This window comes from Scyliorhinus torazame, chromosome 1 (genome assembly GCF_047496885.1).
Source record: "Scyliorhinus torazame isolate Kashiwa2021f chromosome 1, sScyTor2.1, whole genome shotgun sequence".
In the NCBI taxonomy this organism is placed as follows: Eukaryota; Metazoa; Chordata; class Chondrichthyes; order Carcharhiniformes; family Scyliorhinidae; genus Scyliorhinus; species Scyliorhinus torazame.
The window spans coordinates 248,686,640-248,709,633 of NC_092707.1; the positions used below are offsets into that span (position 1 = coordinate 248,686,640).

General features: G+C 48.2%; 1 protein-coding gene across 8 annotated transcripts in view; it reads left to right on the top strand.

Annotated features, from left to right (window-relative positions):
* ninl (ninein-like) overlaps positions 1 to 22,994 on the top strand; it is a 182,212-nt gene that overhangs the window by 20,925 nt on the left and 138,293 nt on the right. For all 8 annotated transcript variants that reach the window (XM_072504496.1, XM_072504499.1, XM_072504465.1 and 5 more), the window contains exons 4-5: positions 4,229 to 4,434; positions 20,287 to 20,353. In XM_072504496.1, the coding sequence (XP_072360597.1) occupies positions 4,229 to 4,434; positions 20,287 to 20,353 (273 nt within the window). The remainder of the gene's footprint in view (positions 1 to 4,228; positions 4,435 to 20,286; positions 20,354 to 22,994) is intronic.

Consider the following 22,994-nt stretch of genomic DNA (forward strand, 5'->3'; position numbering starts at 1 on the left):
AGCACTGATGCTTGTGGCACACTACTAATCTCACACAGCTTTCCAACTTGAAAATGCCCAATTTATGCCTACTGTCTGCTTCCTGTCCGTTCACCAATCTCTCTGTGTACTAAAATACCACCCCCAACTCCATGAGCCCTTATCTTTTAAAAAAAAAAAAAATTTAGCGTACCCAATTATTTTTTTTTCCAATTAAAGGGCAATTTAGTATGGCCAATCCATGCAGACATGGGGAGAATGTGCAAACTCCACACGGACAGTGACCCAGGGCTGGGAATCGAACCCATGTCCTCAGCGCCACAGTCCCAGTGCTAACCACTGCGCCACATGCCGCTCTATGAGCCCTTATCTTGTGTTTTAACTTTTTGTGTAACACCTTATCGAATACCGTATTGAAAATCCAGGTATACAACACTTTCTGATTCCCCTTTATCAACCCTCCCGGTTACAATTTCAAAATCTCCACTAAGTTTGTCAAACACAATTTCCCTCCCCTCTGGGCTATCAGGGAGACAAAGGCCAAAACATTGGCCTCTCTCGCCTCCTGGACTCCTGAGCCTTCTAACACCCCAAATATCGCCATCTCTACACTCTGAACCACCACCGCACCCAGCAGGTCTGAGCACCCTTATCACAACTCCATCCCACTCCATCAATTCCTTGCAGATATCCGACACCCTCCCCTCCCCTATTTCATCCTTCAACAGCACCTTGTCCTGCAACCCCAGGGGCGGCAGCCCAGGATAGGACGACACCTCTCTCCTTACAAAGTCCTGAATCTGCAGGTACCTAAAGCCATTCCCCCTGGGCAACTCATCCACTTCCTCCAGATCCTCCAGCCCGCAAATCTTCCCCCTATAAACAAGTCGGCGAAGCTTAATCCCCACCTGCCACCACCACCTAAACCTCGCATCCATTTTGCCTCCTGGAGCGATTCTCGAGATCGTCCACCTTTTCCCTCTGCCTCTTCTGGCTTTTCCCCCATCACTCCCACCTCCACCACCAGTGAGGCCAACTGCACCTCGTGCCCCCCTCCTCGCCTCCTCCACTCTCTGAATCGCCCGGCCCTGGGACTCCAATCTCTGCTCAACTCACTCGATCCAAGATCTCAGCGGTTCCCCCACCTTGGCCAGGTCTTCCAGGGCCTCTTTCCTCTGCTGCAGGAACTTATTATTCAAGAACTAAACTAATTGCTCCGCGACCACTGGGTGGGCAGTGCCCCCCCCTCCCCCCAACCCTCCACTTTCTTACCTGTGGCGCACCACGATGACTCTCCTGCTCCAACTGATCTTTCTTTCTCTCACCATTCCTTGTCCACGGATCCATCCACCAACCACACCAGAGGAGAATTACCTTTCCTGGTAATCGAGGTGTGAATTGCTGAGCAGAAGCTGGTAGCCAAGTTCCGCACGCATGAGGACGTCCTCAACCTGGATCTCGGGTTCATGTCACATTACATGTAACCCCCACCATACTGCCCGGGTTTACAGAATCCTATTAACTGGGCAGCACGGGTAGCATAGTGGTTAGCACAGTTGCTTCACAGCTCCAGGGTCCCAGGTTTGATTCCGGCTTGGGTCACTGTCTGTGCGGAGTCTGCACATCCTCCCCGTGTGTGCGTGGGTTTCCTCCGGGTGCTCCGGTTTCCTCCCAATGTCCAAAGATGTGCGGGTTAGGTGGATTGACCATGCAAAATTGCCCTTAGTGTCCAAAAAGGTTAAGTGGGGTTACAGGGAGAGGGTGGAGGTGTGTGTTTGGGTAAGGTGCTCTTCCCAAGGGCCGGTGCAGACTCGATGGGCCAAATTACCTCTTTCAGCACTGTAAATTCTATGATTCTCTGATTCTATGAACTGTCCTGGCTTGAGACAATTCTTTGCATTCCAATCAGTAATTATCTTGCAATTTTGTCTCTGCCTACATATGCAGTGATTGTGAACCTGACCTTACTTCACCTGATGAAGGAGCAGTGCTCCGAAAGCTTGTGTTTTCAAATAAACTTGTTGGACTTTAACCTGGTGTTGTGAAACTTCTTACTGTGCTCACTCCAGTCCAGCGCCGGCACCTCCCCATCTTTGTGACATGGGTTGAGGGATAAATATTGGCCAGGACACTGGGGAGATCTCCCCTGCTCTTCTTCCACAAGATCTTTTTTTGGGGGGTTAACATTTCATCACAAGACTTTGCCTCCAATATTACAGCACTCCTTCAGTACTGCGCTGGAGTGTCAGCTTAGATCTTGTGATCCATTCTATGGGATTAAAAACTTGAACCCACAGCATTGACTCATGCGAACATGAAGCAGTCACAATCTGAAGAGGGTGGTTAGTGTTGACGTGGAACAAAAAGAAGTATGTTTCAATATAAATCAACGAGCTGCTTTAACAGTTCTTTCTAACCGCCTACTAACCATCAAAGAATGATGTGATCCTGCCACTTGCAACAAGTTGTCACACTGTCTTGATTGAAAGTTGAGAAAGAGGACAAAAGTCTATATTTCCTTGTTCATTTTATAATTGAAAACTCTAAATTGGGTGTTTATCTCATGAACAAGGGCAATTTTATAAAGGTTCCTGTGTGAAAGGGTAGGACAAGAATGCATTGTACTCACAAAGAAATGGAGAATTGACAGAAACCCTGATTAGACTGCCAATTAGTGAATTGGTCAGCTCCCAGCAAATTGTAAGTGGTTGGAGGAGGCATGCTCTGCTGACCAGTTTTATTCTGCATTATGCTGAATTTCTAAAGCGTAAAATCGAATGTTCTAGTAGATTTTTTTTTAAAGTCCAATTTTATTTTATTGTACTGCCAGTTTGGTCAGTTGGTTAAGATGTAACCAGCACCTTTGAGCGGAATTCTCCCATCCCACCCGTGGTGGGTTTGGTGCCGAGCATGAACAGAGAATCTACCAGGAGCCAAAAAGTTGAAAGCAGGTTGCTCTTCTCCCAATGGCAGGTTCATGGAGCCCGGTACCCTGTTGGCTGGTGGCGTAAATGTCACTTGCATTCATTGCTATCTGATGAGTGTCTATTAAAACAGCTGCCCACCGGCTTCCCATCAGGCCTTCCAACCTTGTGTCACACCAGCGGGACATTACATTGGTATGAAACCCAATTGATAAAGAGTGGTGTGCACAAGGCGGTCCTCAATTCCCAAGAAACTTTGAGGTGAGTGCAACAAAGCCTTTCTGCCATAGTGCTGAGCTGCTCCTGATGTGCTGTTCACCACTCCGCTGGGCAGACTGGTTCCTGCCTTCCCATCTCCATGCCGAGCTGGTCTTCGTGGACAGCACCGTGCTACTGGACCCATGGATCCACCTGTGCCAACGAGTTGGATCAGTAAAGTGTCTGGGGTTGGGGAGTACAGGGGTCTCCTTTCCCCTGGTGCCACACACCAGTGTCTATCTGGACGGCACTGTGCTGTGGGACTCATGCAGCCATCCCACCCAAAAGTGGATGGGGCGCGACGTGAGGCCGAGGGTGGGGCGGCCTGATGAAGACGAGGGAGGCAATGTGGAAAGAGGGCTGTGCAAGGAAGGGCGGGCGAGGACCCCTGATGCCAGACAGGGGGCAAGGAGATGGATGAAAAAGACGGACAATGGAAGGCAGAGGGAAGACCGAGGGAAGGGAACCGAAAAGGCTGTATGAAAAGCTCACAATCAGGCAGGCCAAAGGGGCACAACTTGGTAACTGGGAGGGACTGCACAAAGACTCCAAATGCAGTGGATAGAGGTCAAAATGGGGCCTGGGTGCCTCGCACGTGATGGGCTTGATGAGGTGGGGTGGAGTATGACTGAATGCATGGAACCCTCCCCCTCCATCCCCCAGGTTGTTAACACCCTGCACAGCCTGGTGAAGACAGGTGGGCTGCAGAGAGTGATATGACTGTGCTGGACTGGTGCTGGAACCTTCGAAGCCGCCAGTTGACAGCGGCTGGATGAATCCACTGTCAACCAACCAGGAGATTCAGAGGGCAACTCGCCTGTACATAATTAATGAGCTTTCAAGCACAGAATCGTGCGGGATCCCACCATTCTGACCAGTGGGAAAGGTCCCACCGCAGCTGCCCGCCACTGCACAGTCTCAAAAGTAGAGAATTCCTCCCTTTCTGTTTGAAACTTAGCTTGTTGCATTTTCTCAAATGAATACATTTATTCTAAGATGGCTTTTTTTAAAATGAGGGATTTCAATGAAACTTTGTGTGTTTGAGTGTGTATATTGGTTGATTTCAGCTACCCCAAAGGCGATTGAGCCAAAGTATATCAAGGGAACTAAACGATATGGCCGTCGATCTGTACCCGGATTTCTGGATTCTGAGGTGGAAACAACAAATGATCTGGAGGAGCCGCTTCATTTTAAGGCAGCAAAGGATGAAATGTTTTTACAAAGCGCCAGCAGAAGTCATTTGAGACACTCGGCATCTCTTGAAAGTGTGGAGGTTTGTCCAGTTTTTATCCTTTGGTTTGAGTTCTGGCCAACTTCCATCTTCCACCCTCTGAAACTGACAGTGCCCTAACCGGCATTGAGTCCTGTTAACCCATCACCCACCGTGCTCACTGACGTACAGTTGTTCTTGGTCCTGGTCCAGTAATGCCTTGAATTTTAAACGCTCATCCTTGTTTCTGTGGTGTTCAAATCCCCCCCCCCCCCCCCTGTCTAGCTATGCAACATCCTCTAGCCATATAAATCTCCCATAATTCAGTGTTCTTCTGATCCTTGCCTTCTGTCCATCTCCCACCGCCTTTGCTCCAATCGTTGGAGGCAGACGTGCCTCCAGCTTTCTCGGCCCTAAGTTCTGAAATTCCTAAACCTCTCCGTCCCTCTGCCTCTTGTCTGCATGGGATTCCTCCGGCTGCTCCGGTTTCCTACCACAAGTCCCAAAAGACATGCTGTCAGGTAATTTGGACATTCTGAATTCTCCCTCTGTGTACCCGAACAGGTGCCGGAATGTGGCGACTGGGGGCTTTTCACAGTAACTTCATTGCAGTAATATTCATTATTCATTAATGTAAGCCTACTTGTGACAATAAAGATTATTCTTAAAAGATTATTATTTTTCTCCTCCTTTAAGGCACTCCTCAGAACTTACTTATTAACCAGGCTTTTGGTCACCTGTCCCAAAAACCTCCTAAAGTGGCTCAGTGTCAATTTTTTTCTAATTTACACTGCTGTGAAGTGCCTTCAAGTTATGATTGTTTTATCCCATCAATATTCTTTTAAAATAATTTTGGCACATGCTAATTTAGTAAACGTCTCTTTGATACGCTAGAACGGCTACGAACAAACAAACAATGACACTCCGGATATTCCATTTGGTCCATCCAGCTTGTGCATGACTTAAATGTTTTGGCTCCTCTTTGAATGCTGTCTTAAGAAAGGCTAATGTCGAAGTGGCGAGTGTGGAACTGACCAGAATTGGTTGGTTGGAATGGTTCGCTCAGTGAAATCTTTCCACAGGTTAATCTTATTTTTTTACAAAATGAAATCAATGATGCAGACAGCATGGATACGAGATTGGCTAAGGAACAGGAAGGAGAGAATAGTGGTGAATGATACAGAGACATTATGAAGAAAGAACGAGTTGAGAAGGTTTTTAAAGTATTTGTGATCCTTGGCTTTGTAAATCGAGGCAGACAGGAGAGTTCATGGGTTTTTCTTTTGTTTGTTTGTTGCCCCCATAGCATTGGTGGCATCATCTTATTTCTTCTCTGACTTTCTTCACACCTCCCTCAGTCCACATCTTGATGTTATCCATCCATCTGGGCAGCACGGTAGCACAAGTGGCTAGCACTGTGGCTGCACAGCGCCAGGATCCCAGGTTCGATTACCCACTGGGTCGCAGTCTGTGTGGAGTCTGCACGTTCTCCCCATGTCTGCGTGGGTTTCCTCCGGGTGCACTGGTTTCCTCCCACAGTCCAAAGACATGCAGGTTAGGTGTATTGGCCATGATAAATTGCACTTAGTGGCCAAAAAGATTAGGAGGTGTTATTGGGTTACGGGGATAGGGTGGAAATGAGGGCTTAAGTGGGTCGGTGCAGACTCGATGGGCCGAATGGCCTCCTTCTGCACTGTATGTATGATCTATCGGATTTTTTTCCTTTCCTTCCCTTCCTCATATTCCCCTCAATTGTTGTCAGGACAAGCCTGTTGGGCCTTCATTTCCAATGTCCATATTTAGCTACCCTTCTCTTTTTTTCACCATACACTGAACTTCTATCCTTGATTTGACTTATCCATTTCTCCTTCTGGCCATGCAGCTGATTCTGAACATTGAGTTAAAAAACCTTTATAAAATGTGGGCGACATGGTAGCACTGTTGCTTCACAGTGCCAGGGTCCCAGGTTTGATTCCCAGCTTGGGTCACTGTCTCCGGGTTCTCTGGTTTCCTCCCACAATGCAAAGATGTGCTGTTAGGTAATTTGGACATTCTGAATTCTCCCTGTGTGTACCCGAACAGGCGCCGGAATGTGGCGACTAGGGGCTTTTCACAGTAACTTCATTTCAGTGTTAATGTACACCTACTTGTGACACTAATAAAGATTATTATTACTAGTTGGGCCCCAGCCAATGTATTGTGTCCCATTCTGGGCACCACATTTTGGGAAGGATATCGCGGTCTTGCAGGGGAGATTTACTCAGGTGGTACCAGGGTGGTAGCACAGGTGAGGAACTTCACTTACACGGAGAAACTGAGGTTTCTCTCTCCAAGAGAGAGAATGTTAAGAGAAGAGTTGACGGAGCTGTTGAAAATCATGAAGGGTTTTCACAAAAGTGGGTAAAAAGCTGTTTCCAGTGATAGGTGGGCCTGTAACCATATTTAAGATAATGAGCAGATGAACCAAAGGCGAGATGAGAATTAAAAAAATATATATATTATTTTAAAATAAATTTAGAGTCACCAATGATTTATGTTTTTTTCCAATTAAGGGACAATTTAGCGAGGCCAATCCACCTAACCAACACATCTTTGGGTTGTGGGGGTGAAACCCACGCGGACATGGGGAGAATGTGCAAACTCCACACGGACAGTGACCCAGGGTCGGGATTCGAACCCGGGTCCTCAGCGCCGTGAGGCAGCAGTGCTAACCACTGTGCCACGTGCCGCCCCAGAATGTTTAAAAATATATGTGGAGTCAGGATGATCTGTAATGAACGAGCTGCCTGAGAGGATGGATCGAAATGGAACTGGTGAACTACTTGGAAGAAGGGAAATTTGCATGGTTATGGGGAAGGAGCTGAGAACTAATTATATAACTGTTTCAAAGAGCCAGCAGATGTATGATAGATGGCTTCCTAGTGTGTTGGAGCATTCTATAATCTACACACACACTCAAAGCCATGTGAATGCCACGTAGAGGCAAAATCAACCTGGGATATGACGAAGAAAAATAATTTCAGCATCTGTTTTGGATTGCAATCCGATGGACCAGTCTGTATATGGACATCCAAGTGAGGTGAGGATTGGGGATGGCTGTGATGTCCAGCTTGTTTTATCGCCATTAAGTACAACTAACATTTGGTGGCACGATGACGCAGTGGATTAGCACTGCTGCTCCATGGTGCCGAGGACCCAGGTTTGATCCCGGCCCCGGGTCACTGTTTCTGTGGAGTTTGCACATTCTCCCTGTGTCTGGGTGGGTCTTGCCCCCACAACCCAAAGATGTGCAGGGTAGGTGAATTGACCACGCTAAATTGTCCTTTAATTGTAAAAAAAGAACTGGGTACTCGAAATTTATATATAAAAAAAGAACAACTAGCAGTTATATACTACACACCTAAGAGAAAGCACCTCTGAGCATTTAACCAGGCCGGAGAGATGTTCACTGATTACGAACAGTTTGGCATTTAGTGACGAAGACTGAAAATATTGGACTGGATTCTCCGATTCTCAGGCTATATCATGATGCCGGCGTGGGAACGGTGGCCTTTTACGACCGAAAATGCAGCACAAAACGGCCACTGATTCTCCGTTTAGCTGGGCACTAGCAGGAAGGCATGGTAGAACACCCAGCTCTAGCTGTCGATACAGCCCAGAGAATTGCCGGGTCCATGGCCGCGCATGCGCACGGTGGCGGCCCGCAGCGGCCGCACCGTGCAACATGGCGCCAGCCGCGCATGGACCCGGCCTGCAAAACAGCACCCCTCTTTGGCCTGCTCGCGAGCAGCAGACCACCCCCCCAACAGTGCCCCCAGCCCCTGCCAAAGTTCCCCCTTCCTGCGGATTGGCCCTCCCCCGACTGGCGGTGCTGGACCGAGTCCGCAGCTGCCGCACTGAGATCCCGACAGGTAAGACCATGAGAGACCCACGCCGTCGGGAACCCGGCCAATTGGGGGCGGAGCATCGAGGGTTGGCCTCAGGCATCATCCTGAGACCATCCATATGGCGCGCGGCATACTCCAGGAGTATGGGCGGGGATTCTCTGGCCGAACGCGATTTTGGCATCGGGACCGGAGAATCCCGCCCATTGTCTAGTTTATAAGGACTACCTTTGAAACCAAAACAATTGACTGATCTTGGGAAATAATCCCAAAGATGTAAGTCACGGATATATAACGGTGTCAATTTCGGATGTGATGATCCCTATGACTAAATAGTCTTACAATGAGTGCTGCTGGATGCAAAATGAAAGTTTTCCACTGCTCATGGAATTTCTATCGCTACATGGGGTACAATGGAATAGCAATTTATTTTCTGATTCTGCTGCTCTGAAGATGATGGGTTAGTTTCCACAGTGTATATATACTTATTATCATTGTTAGTCAGTGTTTTGATATTGTTCAGGTACTGATGAGTTTGTAATGGTTCAGGTTTAAGCTTTCTGGTGCAATTTGTGTTTTTCTTTTACTTTGTTATCTCCTCAAAAGACGTATAAAACCTTGGTACAGCTGAAACCATGCTGCTTGTATAGCGAGCAAGGAAATGTCTGTTCCCTTACAAAATGAGATTGCAGAATTCCATGACTGCGAAAGTAGTGATTACATTTTGAGTTGGGACAATTTTACTGATACAAATGATGCCCTGAACTCAAAAGATTAACAAGTAGTTTACATTTCAAGGTCATGTAACTGGTTCCTGTGAATACAACCCTTTCCTGTTTGTGTATAAGAGTAGTTGTTAGATAATTGAGCAACCTTTTGATCAATTAATCTTCTGGGATGAACCCCCAGTGTAGATGTTTTAGTAGTGTCTCTATTTTGGACCATCCCAGTATCTTGAGAATGATCTGACTTGTGTTTTGCCACTATCCAAACTAGAGCAAATGTAGTTCCCTTCATTTAGCAAAAGAATGTATTCACTGTTTTATGCTGCTTGCCAGTCGAGCTCTGCATTGGTTCCGCTGTGATTGAGTTTACTGAAATTAATTCCATTGTTGCTTAGTTACAGATTTTGGGATAGGTTGCAAACGGTAATTCCAAAGCTTTATGGGCAATTATGTCACCATAGCATAAATTTACTATAAACACATACTCTGTAAGAAAGAACTTATATTGTTATTGCTTCAGTATGTACAACAACCATTATACAAATTATACAAATCATAGCTTGTACATATTTTAATTTGGGTCTGCTCTGCTATCCTCCTAACCAAGAAAGTAGGCATACTTGGTTTGCTAATGTTCCTGTGAAGTACTTTGGGACATTTATTGCATTAATGCTTATAGAAATATATATATATATACATGTGTATATATCTCTATCACTAATTCCCCACCTTCCTGAACCAGCATCCATGTGGTGAAGATAGAGCCACAGAGCTGTTGGAGAAGGAGTTCCAGGATTTTAACCAGCTACAATGAAGGACGATATTTTAAGTCAGAATGGCGTGTGACTTGGAGTGGAACTTTGCAGGTGGAGGTGTTTCCAAACATCATCTGCTCTTGATCTATGTGGCAGAGGCCACAAATTTGGAAGGTGCTGTTCGAGGAGCCATGACAAGTTACTGCATTGCATCTTGTAGATGGTACTGAGAGTGGCCTCAGTGTAGTTGTGGTGGAGGGTGTGAATGTTTGTGGATGGGGTACCAATCGAGTAGGCTGCTTTGTCTGAAATAGAGTCGAGCTTCATGAGTGTTGTTGGAGCTGCACTCTTCCAGGCAAATGGAGAGTATTCCATCACACTCCTGACTTGTGCCTTCAAGATGGTGAACATGTTTGGGGGAATCAGGAGGTGAGATTCTCGCTGCAGAATTCCCAGTCTCTGATCTGCTCTTACAGCCATATTTATACGGCTGGTCCAGTTAGATTTCTGGTCAATGGTAAACCCCAGGATGTTGCTGGTAGAGGGGGTTTCAATATTGTCAATGTCATTCAATGTCAAGGAGAGATAGTTAGATTGTCTCTTGTTGGAGATGGTGAATGCCTGGCACTTGTGTGAACTGAATACTACTTGCCACTTGGCAGCCCAAGCCTGAAGGTCGTTCAGGTCTTGCTGCATGTGGGTATGCACTGCTTTGATATTTGAGAATTTGTGAATGATTCTGAACACTGTGCAATGATGGAGGAAACACATTGATGAAGCAGCTGAAGATGGTTGAGTCGAGGATATTATCCCGAGGAACTCCTGCACAATGTTCTGGGGCTGATTGAGCTACAACAACCTCAATCATCATCTTTTGTGCTAAATATGACTCTAACCGATAAAGGTTTCCCTTGATTCCCATTGATTTATATTTTGCTCAGGCTCCTTGATGCCACGTTTGATCAAATCGTACCTTGATGCCAAAAACAGTCATTCTCATCTCACATCTGGAATTAAGCTCTTGTCAATGTTTAAACCAATATTGTAGTGAGATCTGCAGCCGAGTGGCTTGAGCGAAACACGAACTGAGCATTTGTGAAATTATTGCTGAGAAGTGGGCAGCACGGTAGCATGGTGGTTAGCACAATTGCTTCACAGCTCCAGGGTCCCAGGTTTGATTCCCGGCTTGGTTCACTGTCTGTGCGGAGTCTGCACGTTCTCCCCATGTGTGCGTGGGTTTCCTCCGGGTGCTCCGGTTTCCTCCCACAGTCCAAAGATGTGCAGGTTAGGTGGATTGGCCATGCAAAATTGCCCTTAGTGTCCAAAATTGCCCTTAGTGTTGGGTGGGGTAACTGGGTTGTGGGGATAGGGTGGAGGTGTGGACTTGGGTAGGGTGCTCTTTCCAAGAGCCGGTGCAGATTCGATGGGCTGAGTGGTCTCCTTCTGCACTGTAAATCCTATGTAAATTCTATGAAGTGCCACTTCAGCAACCAAGACCCCCTGAGTTGACTGTAACAAGCTTGCTGGTACTGTCGGTGATGCTTCTATCGCTTTGTTAATGATGAAGAGTAGACCGATGGGGAGGTAATTGTCCAGATTGCATTTGTCCTTTTTGAGGACACAACATATCTGGACAATTTTCCAAATTATCTGGTAGATTGAGATTAGTGTTGTAGATTAACTGGAACGGTTTGGCTAGGTGCACAGCTAGTTCTGAAGTTGATGGAGCCATACTCCTTGGAATATCTATTGCCTTCACTGGTTTTTTTGATATCACATGGAGTAAATCAAATTGGCCAAAGACTGGCATTAGTGATGCTGCGGACCTCCAGAAAAGGCCAAGGTGGATCATCCACTCTGCTCATCCAGCTGAAGATGCTTTCAAATGCTTCAGCTTTATCTTTTGCACTAATGTGCTGTGCTCCCCTATCATTGACGGTGGGGATATTTGTGCAGCCTCCTCCTCAGCTGTTTGTTTAGTTAGTTGGTTACCAGCATTCCTGACTGGATGCAGCAGGACTGCAGAGCTTAGGGGCGAGATTCTCTGCCCCCTCCGTGGCGCGCTTCTCCGCGGCGGGAGGTAGCCCGCCGTTAGCCGGCAGCAGGATCTTGTGGTCCCACCGCTGTCAATGAAATTTCCCATTGAATCCACCCCATGCCACCGGGAAACCTGCAGTGGGGATGTGCCGTAGGCGGGACCGGAAAATCCTGCCGGTATGAACAGCCGAAGACCTCACCCTAAATCTGACTTGTTGGTCATGTAGTTGTTTAGTTCTCTCTCTGGCATTCTGCTTCCACTGTTGAACTTGCATATCTCCTGCTGTGTAGTTTCACCAGGTTACCCGCGCATTTTAAGCCATGCCTGGTGCTGCTCGTGACCTACTCCCTTACACTCATTGAATCAGAGGCGGTCCCTTGGCTTGATAATCGTGGTAGAATGAAAGATAAGCAGGACAATGAGATTGCAAATTGTGGTTGAGTAGAATTCTGCTGCTACTGATGGCCCACAGTGGCTCGTGGATGGCCAGTTTTGAGTATCTGGAGCGATAGATCGGTGAAAATGAGCAGTTTTGTTTCCCCTCGCGTTGGTTCTCACACCACCTGTGCAGAAACCAGCCCTTGTACTCAGCCAGCTTTATCAGTAGTGGTGCTACCAGGTCTTGATGATGGACATTAAAGATTCTCCATCCATAATACATTGCTACACTTCAAAATGGTGTTCAACATGGAGGAGTAATAATTCATCAACTGCTTGGTGGGGTGGGGGGAGGGGGGGGGGGGGCGGGGTGATAGGTGGTAATCAGCATACCTGTGTTTGGCCTGACATCATGATATTTCTTGAGATCCAGAATCAACATTGAGGATTCCCAGTGCAATTTTCTCCTGGCTGCATACCACTATACTGTCAGCCCTAGTGGGTCTGTGCTGCCAGTGGGGCAGGACAATCTCAGGATTGGTGATGGAGGAGTCTGGGACATTGGCTGTAAATAGTGATTCAGTGAGTTTAACTATGTCAGGCCGGTGTTTAACTGGTCTGTGGGACAGCTCGATCAATTTTGGCACAAGGCAAAGATGTCGGAAAGGAGAATTTTGCAAGGTCAGTTTGAAAGTGTGTGTCTTTGTCATTTCCGATGCCAAGATTTGTGGTGGGTGGTCTGTTTGATTTTATTCTTATTTGACTACTCTGTAGCTGCTGGATATCTAATGGCTTGCTAGCCAATTTCAGAGGGCAGTTAAGAGTCAACCACATTGCTGTGGTCTGGAGTCACATGCAGGGCAGACTGGCTAAAGACCGTGTAGCACCGTCAATATGACGCGAGGCAGGTTGAGGTAATGTCAATTGAAGGCTTTATTAAGCAAAACTTTATCCCCAGCAGCGTGGTTACAGAATGCAGCTGCTGAGGGAAATGGAGGGAAAAACTGGGTTCTTATACCGGCATTGCTGGGTGGAGTCCAGTAGGTGGCAGATCCTATCAGGACCTGGCATCCCTCCATCAATAGCCTGTCGACACGTGGTGTACCGTATTACCCCTAATACATACCACCTTAGACTGCAAACTTACTGGTGGGTTTTATGACATTCTGGTAGTTTTGTGAGTTTCTTTTTCCTTCATGATTCGTGGTGGAATTTGAACTCCTGTTTCTGGGCCATTGGTCTTGGCTCTGGATTATTCATCCAGTAACATTACCATTATGCTCCTATTCCCAGTTGTGTGTATCTCTATATACATATATAATGCCTTTCACTACCCTGGACATTCCAAAGCACTTTATCGCAAATGCAGTATTTATTGACACACTGGAAGAATTGCAGTAATTTGTCTTGTGAATATTGGATGAAGGATAAATTGTCCATGGAGGGCTCTTTTGCTCTTAAAAATCGTGCCGTAGGATCTATGACCCTTGTAGTTTATTTGTTTATTTGAGAAGATATACTTGCCAATTCAGTGAGTATTTTTTTTTTTTAAATAATATTTTATTGAAAATTTTTGGTCAACCAACACAGTACATTGTGCATCCTTTACACAACATTATAACAATACAGATAATAATGACCTTTTTTATTTAAACAAGAACAAAAGAAAACAACAACAAATAAATAAATATTAAATAACAAAAAATAAAAACTAGCCCTAATTGGCAACTGCCTTGTCTCAGGCCACACCCCCCCCCCCCCCCCCCCCACCCCCCACCCCCCAAGTCCTGGGCTGCTTCCCATCCACAAATAGATCTTTCAATTGCGTTATACCTGCTCTTTGCCACATTCCATATCCCCCATCCATTCCCCCCGGGGCAAACCTATGGTTATTTCTTATCGGGGACCCCCCCAGTGCTCCGGTCTTTCCCCTATGTCGTCTCCACTGTCCCCAAATCTTCAGTGTAGCTACCACCACCGGACTCGTGGTATAGTTCCTTGGTGAGAACGGCAATGGGGCTGTCACCATAGCCTGCAGGCTGGTCCCCCTACAGGACGCCCTCTCTAATCTCTTCCACGCCGCTCCTTCCTCCTCTCCCATCCACTTACTCACCATTGAAATATTAGCGGCCCAATAATACTCACTTAGGCTCGGTAGTGCCAGCCCCCCCCTATCCCTACTACGATGTAAGAATCCCTTCCTCACTCTCGGAGTCTTCCCGGCCCAAACAAAACCCATAATACTCTTTTCTATCCTTTTGAAAAAAGCCTTCGTGATCACCACCGGGAGACACTGAAACACAAAAAGGAATCTCGGGAGGACCACCATCTTAACTGCCTGCACCCTCCCTGCCATTGACAATGCTACCATGATCTCTTGAAATCTTCCTCCATCTGTTCCACCAACCGCGTCAAATTTAGCCTGTGCAATGTGCCCCAATTCTTAGCTATCTGGATCCCCAGGTAACGAAAGTCTCTTGTTACCTTCCTCAACGGTAGGTCTTCTATTTCTCTACTCTGCTCCCCTGGATGCACCACAAACAGCTCACTCTTTCCCATGTTCAATTTATACCCTGAAAAATCCCCAAACTCCCCAAGTATCCGCATTATTTCTGGCATCCCCTCCGCTGGATCCGCCACATATAGTAGCAGACCACCGCATATAAAGATACCCGGTGTTCTTCTCCTCCCCTAAGTATTCCCCTCCATCCCTTGGAACCTCTCAGCGCTATCGCCAGGGGCTCAATCGCCAGTGCAAACAGTAATGGGGACAGAGGACATCCCTGCCTTGTCCCTCTATGGAGCCGAAAATATGCCGATCCCCGTCCATTCGTGACCACACTCGCCACTGGGGCCCTATACAACAGCTGCACCCATCTAACATACCCCTCTCCGAACCCAAATCTCCTCAACACCTCCCACAGATAATCCCACTCCACTCTATCAAATGCTTTCTCGGCATCCATCGCCACTACTATCTCCGTTTCACCCTCTGGTGGGGCCATCATCATTACCCCTAACAACCTCCGTATGTTCGTGTTCAGCTGTCTCCCCTTCACAAACCCAGTTTGGTCCTCATGAAGCACCCCCGGGACACATTCCTCTATTCTCATTGCCATTACCTTGGCCAAGACCTTGGCATCTACATTGAGGAGGGAGATTGGTCTGTAGGACCCGCATTGTAGCGGATCCTTTTCCTTCTTTAAAAGAAGCGATATCGTTGCTTCTGACATAGTCGGGGGCAGTTGTCCCCTTTCCTTTGCCTCGTTGAAGGTCCTCGTCAGTAGCGGGGCGAGCAAGTCCAAATATTTTCTGTAAAATTCAACTGGGAATCCGTCCGGTCCCGGGGCCTTTCCCGTCTGCATGTTCCTAATTCCTTTCACCACTTCTTCTACCGTGATCTGTGCTCCCAATCCCATCCTTTCCTGCTCTTCCACCTTGGGAATTTCCAGCCGATCCAAAAACTCCATCATTCTCTCCCTCCCATCCGGGGGTTGAGCTTCATACAATTTTTTATAAAATGTCTTAAACACTTCATTCACTCTCTCCGCTCCCCGCTCCGTCTCTCCATCTTCGTCTCTCACCCCCCCTATTTCCCTCGCTGCTCCCCTTTTCCTCAATTGGTGTGCCAGCAATCTGCTCGCCTTCTCTCCATATTCATACTGTACACCCTGCGCCTTCCTCCATTGTGCCTCTGCAGTGCCTGTGGTCAGCAAGTCAAATTCCACATGCAGCCTTTGCCTTTCCCTATACAGTCCCTCCTCCGGTGCTTCCGCATACTGTCTGTCCACCCTCAAAAGTTCTTGCAACAACCGCTCCCGTTCCTTACTCTCCTGCTTCCCTTTATGTGTCCTTATTGATATCAGCTCCCCCCTAACCACCGCCTTCAACGCCTCCCAGACCACTCCCACCTGAACCTCCCCATTGTCATTGAGTTCTAAGTACTTTTCAATGCATCCCCTCACCCTTAAGCACACCCCCTCATCCGCCATTAGTCCCATATCCATTTTCCAGGGTGGACGCCCTCTTGTTTCCTCCCCTATCTCCAAGTCTACCCAGTGTGGGGCATGATCCGAAATGGCTATAGCCGTATATTCCGTTCCCCTCACCCTCGGGATCAATGCCCTACCCAACACAAAAAAGTCTATGCGTGAATAGACTTTATGGACATAGGAGAAAAACGAGAACTCCTTACTCCTAGGTCTACTGAATCTCCACGGGTCCACCCCTCCCATCTGCTCCATAAAATCCTTAAGCACCTTGGCTGCTGCCGGCCTCCTACCAGTCCTGGACTTCGACCTATCCAGCCTTGGTTCCAACACCGTGTTAAAGTCTCCCCCCATTATCAGCTTTCCGGTCTCTAGGTCTGGGATGCGTCCTAGCATTCGCCTCATAAAATTGGCATCGTCCCAATTCGGGGCATACACGTTTACCAACACCACCATCTCTCCCTGTAATTTGCCACTCACCATCACGTATCTGCCCCCGTTATCCGCCACTATAGTCTTTGCCTCGAACATTACCCGCTTCCCCACTAATATAGCCACCCCCCTGTTTTTCGCATCCAGCCCCGAATGGAACACCTGCCCTACCCATCCTTTGCGCAACCTAACCTGATCTATCAGTTTCAGGTGCGTTTCCTGTAACATGACCACATCTGCTTTAAGTTTCTTAAGGTGTGCGAGTACTCGTGCCCTCTTTATCGGCCCGTTAAGCCCCCTCACGTTCCACGTGATCAGCCGAGTTGGGGGGCTTCCCACCCCCCCCCCCTTGCCGGTTAGCCATCATCTTTTTCCAGCTTCTCGCCCAGTTCCCACGCGGCTGTATTTCTCCCAGACGGTGCCCCCCCGCCCATCCTTTCCCGCACCCACTCCCCCCTTTCCCCAGCAGCAGCAACCCAGTAAATCCCCCCTCCCCCCCCCCCCCCCCCCCGCTAGACCCCCCGCTAGCGTAATTACTCCCCCCATGTTGCTCCCAGAAGTCAGCAAACTCTGGCTGACCTCGGCTTCCCCCCGTGATCACGGCTCGCCCCGTGCGGCGCCCCCTCCTTCCTGCTTCTCTATTCCCGCCATAATTATCATAGCGCGGGAACCAAGCCCGCGCCTCTCCCTCGGCCCCGCCTCCCATGGCCAACGCCCCATCTCCTCTCCCTCCCCACCTCCCCCCATCACCACCTGTGGGAGAAAGAAAAGTTACCATACCGCAGGATTAATCATACAATCCCTCTTCGCCCCCCCCCCCACTCGTCCCACCACTTTGTCCAAACGTTCATTTTCGTAGTCCAATCATTCCAATTTTTCTTCTACAATAAAAGTCCACGCTTCATCCGCCGTCTCAAAGTAGTGGTGCCTCCCTTGATATGTGACCCACAGTCTTGCCGGTTGCAGCATTCCAAACTTTATCTTTTTTTTGTGAAGTACCGCTTTGGCCCGATTAAAGCTCGCCCTCCTTCTCGCCACCTCCGCACTCCAATCTTGATAGACGCGGATCACCGCGTTCTCCCATTTACTACACCGAGTTTTCTTCGCCCATCTAAGGACCATTTCTCTATCCTTAAAACGGAGAAATCTCACCACTATGGCTCTGGGAGATTCTCCTGCTCTCGGTCCTCGCACCATAACTCGGTATGCTCCCTCCACCTCCAACGGACCCGTCGGGGCCTCCACTCCCATTAACGAGTGCAGCATCGTGCTCACATATGCCCCGACGTCCGCCCCCTCCACACCTTCAGGAAGGCCAAGAGTCCTCAAGTTGTTCCTCCTTGCGTTATTTTCCAGTGCCTCCAACCTCTCCACAGATCGTTTCTGGTGTGCCTCCTGTATCTCCGACTTCACCACCAGGCCCTGTATGTCGTTTTCATTCTCTGCTGCTTTCGCCTTCACGACCCGAAGCTCCTGCTCCTGGGTCTTTTGTTCCTCTTTCAGCCCTTCAATCGCCTGTAATATCGGGGCCAACAACTCTTTCTTCATTTCCTTTTTTATCTCCTCCACGCAGCGTTTCAAAAACACTTGTTGTTCAGGGCCCCATATGAAACTGCCACCTTCCGACGCCATCTTGGTTTCTGCTTGCCTTCCTTGCCGTTGTTCCAAAGGATCCGCTGCAATCCGGCCACTTTCCTCTCCTTTTTCCATCCGTGTCCAGGGGGAACACCCTTCTGGTTTACCGCACGGTGTTTTCAGCCGTTAAAATTGCCGTTGGGGCTCCTATCAAGAGCCCAAAAGTCCGTTTCACAGGGAGCTGCCGAAACGTGCGACTCAGCTGGTCATCGCCGCACCCTGAAGTCAATTCAGTGAGTATTTAACTGTTAACGCGCTGTGATCATAAAATAACTAACAGGACAGGTTTTCCTTTGTTTAACAAGGAAAGCGATTAGCTTTACTATACTTAAATTGTTTCAAGTAAAATAAAATACACACTGCCTTGAGCACACACACCCACACAATGCAGATTGCAGAGTGAGGAGGGATAGGTTGGACAAATTAGACTCCATTCAGAAAAAGTTAGACTCCATTCAGAAAAAGTAAGAGTATAGTATACAGTTGTGTAGCCCTGATTACGGCGCCTCTACCGCTCCCGCCGGCATGGTACTCCACCAGCCCTATAGTGGTGGCGGCTCTCCGTATCTGGGGCCAGTGGAGGAGGCATATAGGGGAAGTGAGAGCATCGGTGTGGACCCCAATCTGCGGCAATGACCGCTTTGCCCTGGGGAACATGGACGGTGGGTATCGACTGTGGCGGAGGGTGGGGATTGTGAGGGTGGGTGATCTGTTCCTGGAAGGGAGCTTTCCAAGTATGAAGGCGTTGGAGGAGAAGTTTGGGCTGGCTGGAGGGAATGACTGTAGATACTTAGAGGTGCGGGATTTTGTGCGCAGGCTGGTGCCCTCCCGCCAAAGGGGAGGCAGGACAGGGTAGTTTCTAGGGGAGAGGTAGGTGAGGATAGAGTCTCAGATATTTACAAAGAACTAATGGGAACAGAGGATACACAGATGAGGACCTGAAGCTTAAGTGGGACGAGGAGCTCAGGGGGGAGATGGAGGACGGTGTTTGGGCAGAAGTTCTGGGCAGAGTAAACACGACCGCAACATGCGCTAGGCTCAGTCTGATCCAGTTTAAGGTCATGCACCGGGCCCACATGACAGTGGCCCGGATGAGTAAATTCTTCGGGCTGGAGGACTGGCTAATAACGTGCACATGTTCTGGTCGTGCCCTAAACTCAGGGTGTACTGGCAGGGATTCGCGGACATCATGTCCCGGGTTTTGAAAACTGGGATGGTAATGAGCCCTGAGGTGGCAATCTTTGGGGTGTCGAGGACCTGGGAGTCCAGGAGGAGAAGGAGGCCGACGTCTTGGCCTTTGTTTCCCTTGTAGCCTGGCAACAAATACTGTTGGCATGGAGGGACTCGAAGCCCCTGAAGACCGAAGTATGGCTAACGGACATGGCGAGCTTTCTCGGTCTAGAAAAGGTTACGTTCACCTTGAGAGGTTCAATATCAGGGTTTGCCCGGAGGTGGCAGCCATTCATTGACTTATTCGCGGAGAATTAATCATCAGCCGGCAGGGGGGGGGGGGGGGGGCCTAGGGTAAGGGTAGAGTAGGGGGTGATTTAGACAGGTACTTGCGAGAATGGAGTCGCGGTTTGCACAATGCGTTATTTGCTTTTCTTTCTGTACAGTAGTATACAATGTCATTGTTTTATATACCAGAAATATCTCAAAATTGCACAAGGCTCCTCTTCATCCGAAGACTGTGTTACTGCTGTGCCATAACTAACACTCTATTGTGCCTTTAGTGTGGAGAAATGCTCTGTGACACTGGTCACCCTCTCTACCTTCACTTATGAGTGTATTTTGACCAGATTTGGCATAGGGCTGTCCCATCACCGTGCAACGCAATCCTGTCTTCACTGGTCATATACAGATGGTCACGGGATATAAATCTGGAATGGAAATCATTGTCAATTCTCATCCTTGATGAACATCCAGGATCTGGTTTGATTCCAGCATGATCGCTACATAAATGTAACACCGAGTTTGCAGGGCACCCGCCCTGCCACCTCAGCACCCAGAGTAGCACGTTTACACTAATGTTTCCCAACTGTTACTGGTTGAATTTATTGGGGTAATTTTCTGTTGCAGAGTCTCAAATCTGATGAAGAGCCTGAACACCATAAGGAACCTTTACATGAAACCTTTGAAGCACCAGGTAAAATGAGTTTTTAAACAGTGTTAATATCTGACCATTACCTTTTACTCCAACAACATCGTTCTTTTATATAGCACCTTTAAGGACTTACTGTGGCGGCCATGAGGTGAGCAGTCACATATAAAGTGGCTCTGGCTTGGAGACTTGGTTTTTGGCTCTTTTTCCCTGGTTTATGGACGTAGTTTTGGGACGAAAGGTTGAATAATTGAAGTTTGATGATTCCTACTCCGGTGTGGGATGTCTACAGGATTCTACACAAAACAGAAGTTGAATAAAGGCCCATCATCAGACTCGGGAGGCCCTCTTGGTGGAGTGGATGAGAAAATGGCAGAGTGATCCGTGTCATCGAGGCCCTCTCAATGGATAATGGAGAAGTTAGTGGAGTTCCTTATGGGGGAATTCAAGAAGCAAAGACTGGTGATGTTGGAGGGCCTGTCCAAAGCAATTGAGCTGGTAATGGCACCCACTCGCGTGACTTTGGATAGGGTGGAGCAGCGGTTGGAATCACAGGGCATGATAATTCGGAAGGTGGAGGAGACAGTCTCAGACCACAGTGACCGAATTGCTTCTTTGGAGGCATTGTTGGTGGAGGCCCAAAAGGATTGAAAGCCAAGGTGGATGACCAGGAGAACTGGTCCAGGTGCCAGAACCTGAAGATTGTCAGGCTACCAGAGGGCATTGAAGGTACGAATGCCATGAAGTACATGGCAAAGAGGTGAACTGGGCCCACCGGTCGTTGCGACAGAAGCCCAGATCCGGGGATCTACCATGGGCGGTCATAGTTCATCTGCGTAGGTATCTGGACAAGGAGAGGATTTTAAAGTGGGTGAAGGTCACGCAAGAGAGAAGTTGGGAGGTCCATACCCTCTGAATTTACCAAGGCATCGGGGCAGAAATTGCAAAATGCGAGCTGTGTTCAACAAGGCTAAGGCACAGTTCTACAAGAGCAAGGTGCGGTTCGGAGTGGTCTACTCAATTGTGGGTCACGTTCAAGTCCAGAGACCATTATTTAAATACGCAGGAGAAGTGAATGATTTTGTGAGGGAAAAATGGACTAGGAGAGATCTGATTGTGGTTGTTGGATGTTATGGAGTTTTGAATTTTACATGTTCACGGTCGTGTTTTTTGTCTCTGTGTTTTTCTTATTATGTTTTCCGGTTTTTTTCTTTCCTATGGTGATATGGGGTTGCTTGTTTCATCGAATGGGGGTACGGGTTCTTTCTTTCCAATATGTGTAGTTTTTGGATAAAGAACTGGGGAAAGGGGGTGTTTGTTTTTTTCTTTGGTTCTGTTGTCTGTTTTGTTTGTGGGCTAAGGTAATGAGCCTAGGTTGGCTGGGTTTTCTTTGCTTGGGGTGGAGGGGGGGGGGGGACGGTGGAGGGAAGGGGGGGGGTTAGAGGGCACTTTTTGGAGTTGCGTGTGTTGGTTAGCTGAAGTTCGAGGGGGAGGTGGGGATGGGGAGGATTGTAGGATAGGAGGGGGAGGGGGGGATGGTAGAGTGCTGACAATTAAGATTTTTTTGTATATGGGCTTATGTGAGGGTAGTGACGGTGGCCATTTTGGGTCGGCCTGAAATCGGGGTAGATTTGGGCTCGGTTGGATTTCCTCACGGATGGGGTATTGCTGATTCTAGCGGGGGAAGCGGGGTAGCTAGGATTTTGATGGATCCTGGAGGGGGCGTTACATGATAGTGAGTGGGGTGTGGCAGGCACTCCGGTTCTTTTAATGCACATATATATGCACCAAATTGAGAAGAGGCAGACTTTATCAAGAAGGTGTTGGTGGCCATCCCAGAGCTAGATTAGCACCAATTGATTATGGGGAAAGATTTCAATTCTGTATTGGGCCCAAGGATGGATAGGTCGAGTCACAATTCTTCGGGGTGGTGCAAACGAGCTGGCAGTGTTCATGGAACAGATGGGGTGGGGTGGGGGGTGGATCCGTGGAGGTTTAGATACCTGAGAGAGAAGGGGTTTTCCTCTTCCCCCTCTCATGTACAGGGTCTACTCCCGAATAGATTTCTTTATGGTGGGGAAATCGTTAGTCCTTGGGATGGTGGGGGCTGGATACTCGCCGATTGAAATATCGCACCACATCCCACATTATGTGGATATGTGACTGGAGACTAGCCCAGGGAGAAGAGGCAGGGGGTGGAGGCACCACTGGGGTTGGAGGAGATTATTGGTTCCATGCAATTGGGGAAGACACCAGCCCCGGATGAATTCCCGGTGGAATTTTATAAACAATTTGCGGCCTTGTTGGCACCGCACATGGGGGATGTTTAATGACTCTCTGTCTCGGCCATGTTGACAGAGGCATCGTCTCTTTGATCCCGAAGAAGAACCAGGATCCCGTGGAGCGTGAGCTTACAGGCCTATTTCTCAGGATGAAAATTGAATGTGAGTAAGAGCGAGACCTTCCTGGTGAAACACCTGGGAAGGAAGCGGATTTGGGGAAGCTGCTTTTAGGCTGGCCAAGACGAGGTTAGGTATTTAGGGAATCAGGTGGCTCGTGATTGAGCCTTGCTGTATAAACTGGCCAGTCTGGTAGAGGAGGTGAAGGGGGACTTCAGGTTGGACGCGCTTCCATGGTCCCTGGCGGGGATGGTTAAAATGAACATTCTACCGAGGTTCGTATTTGT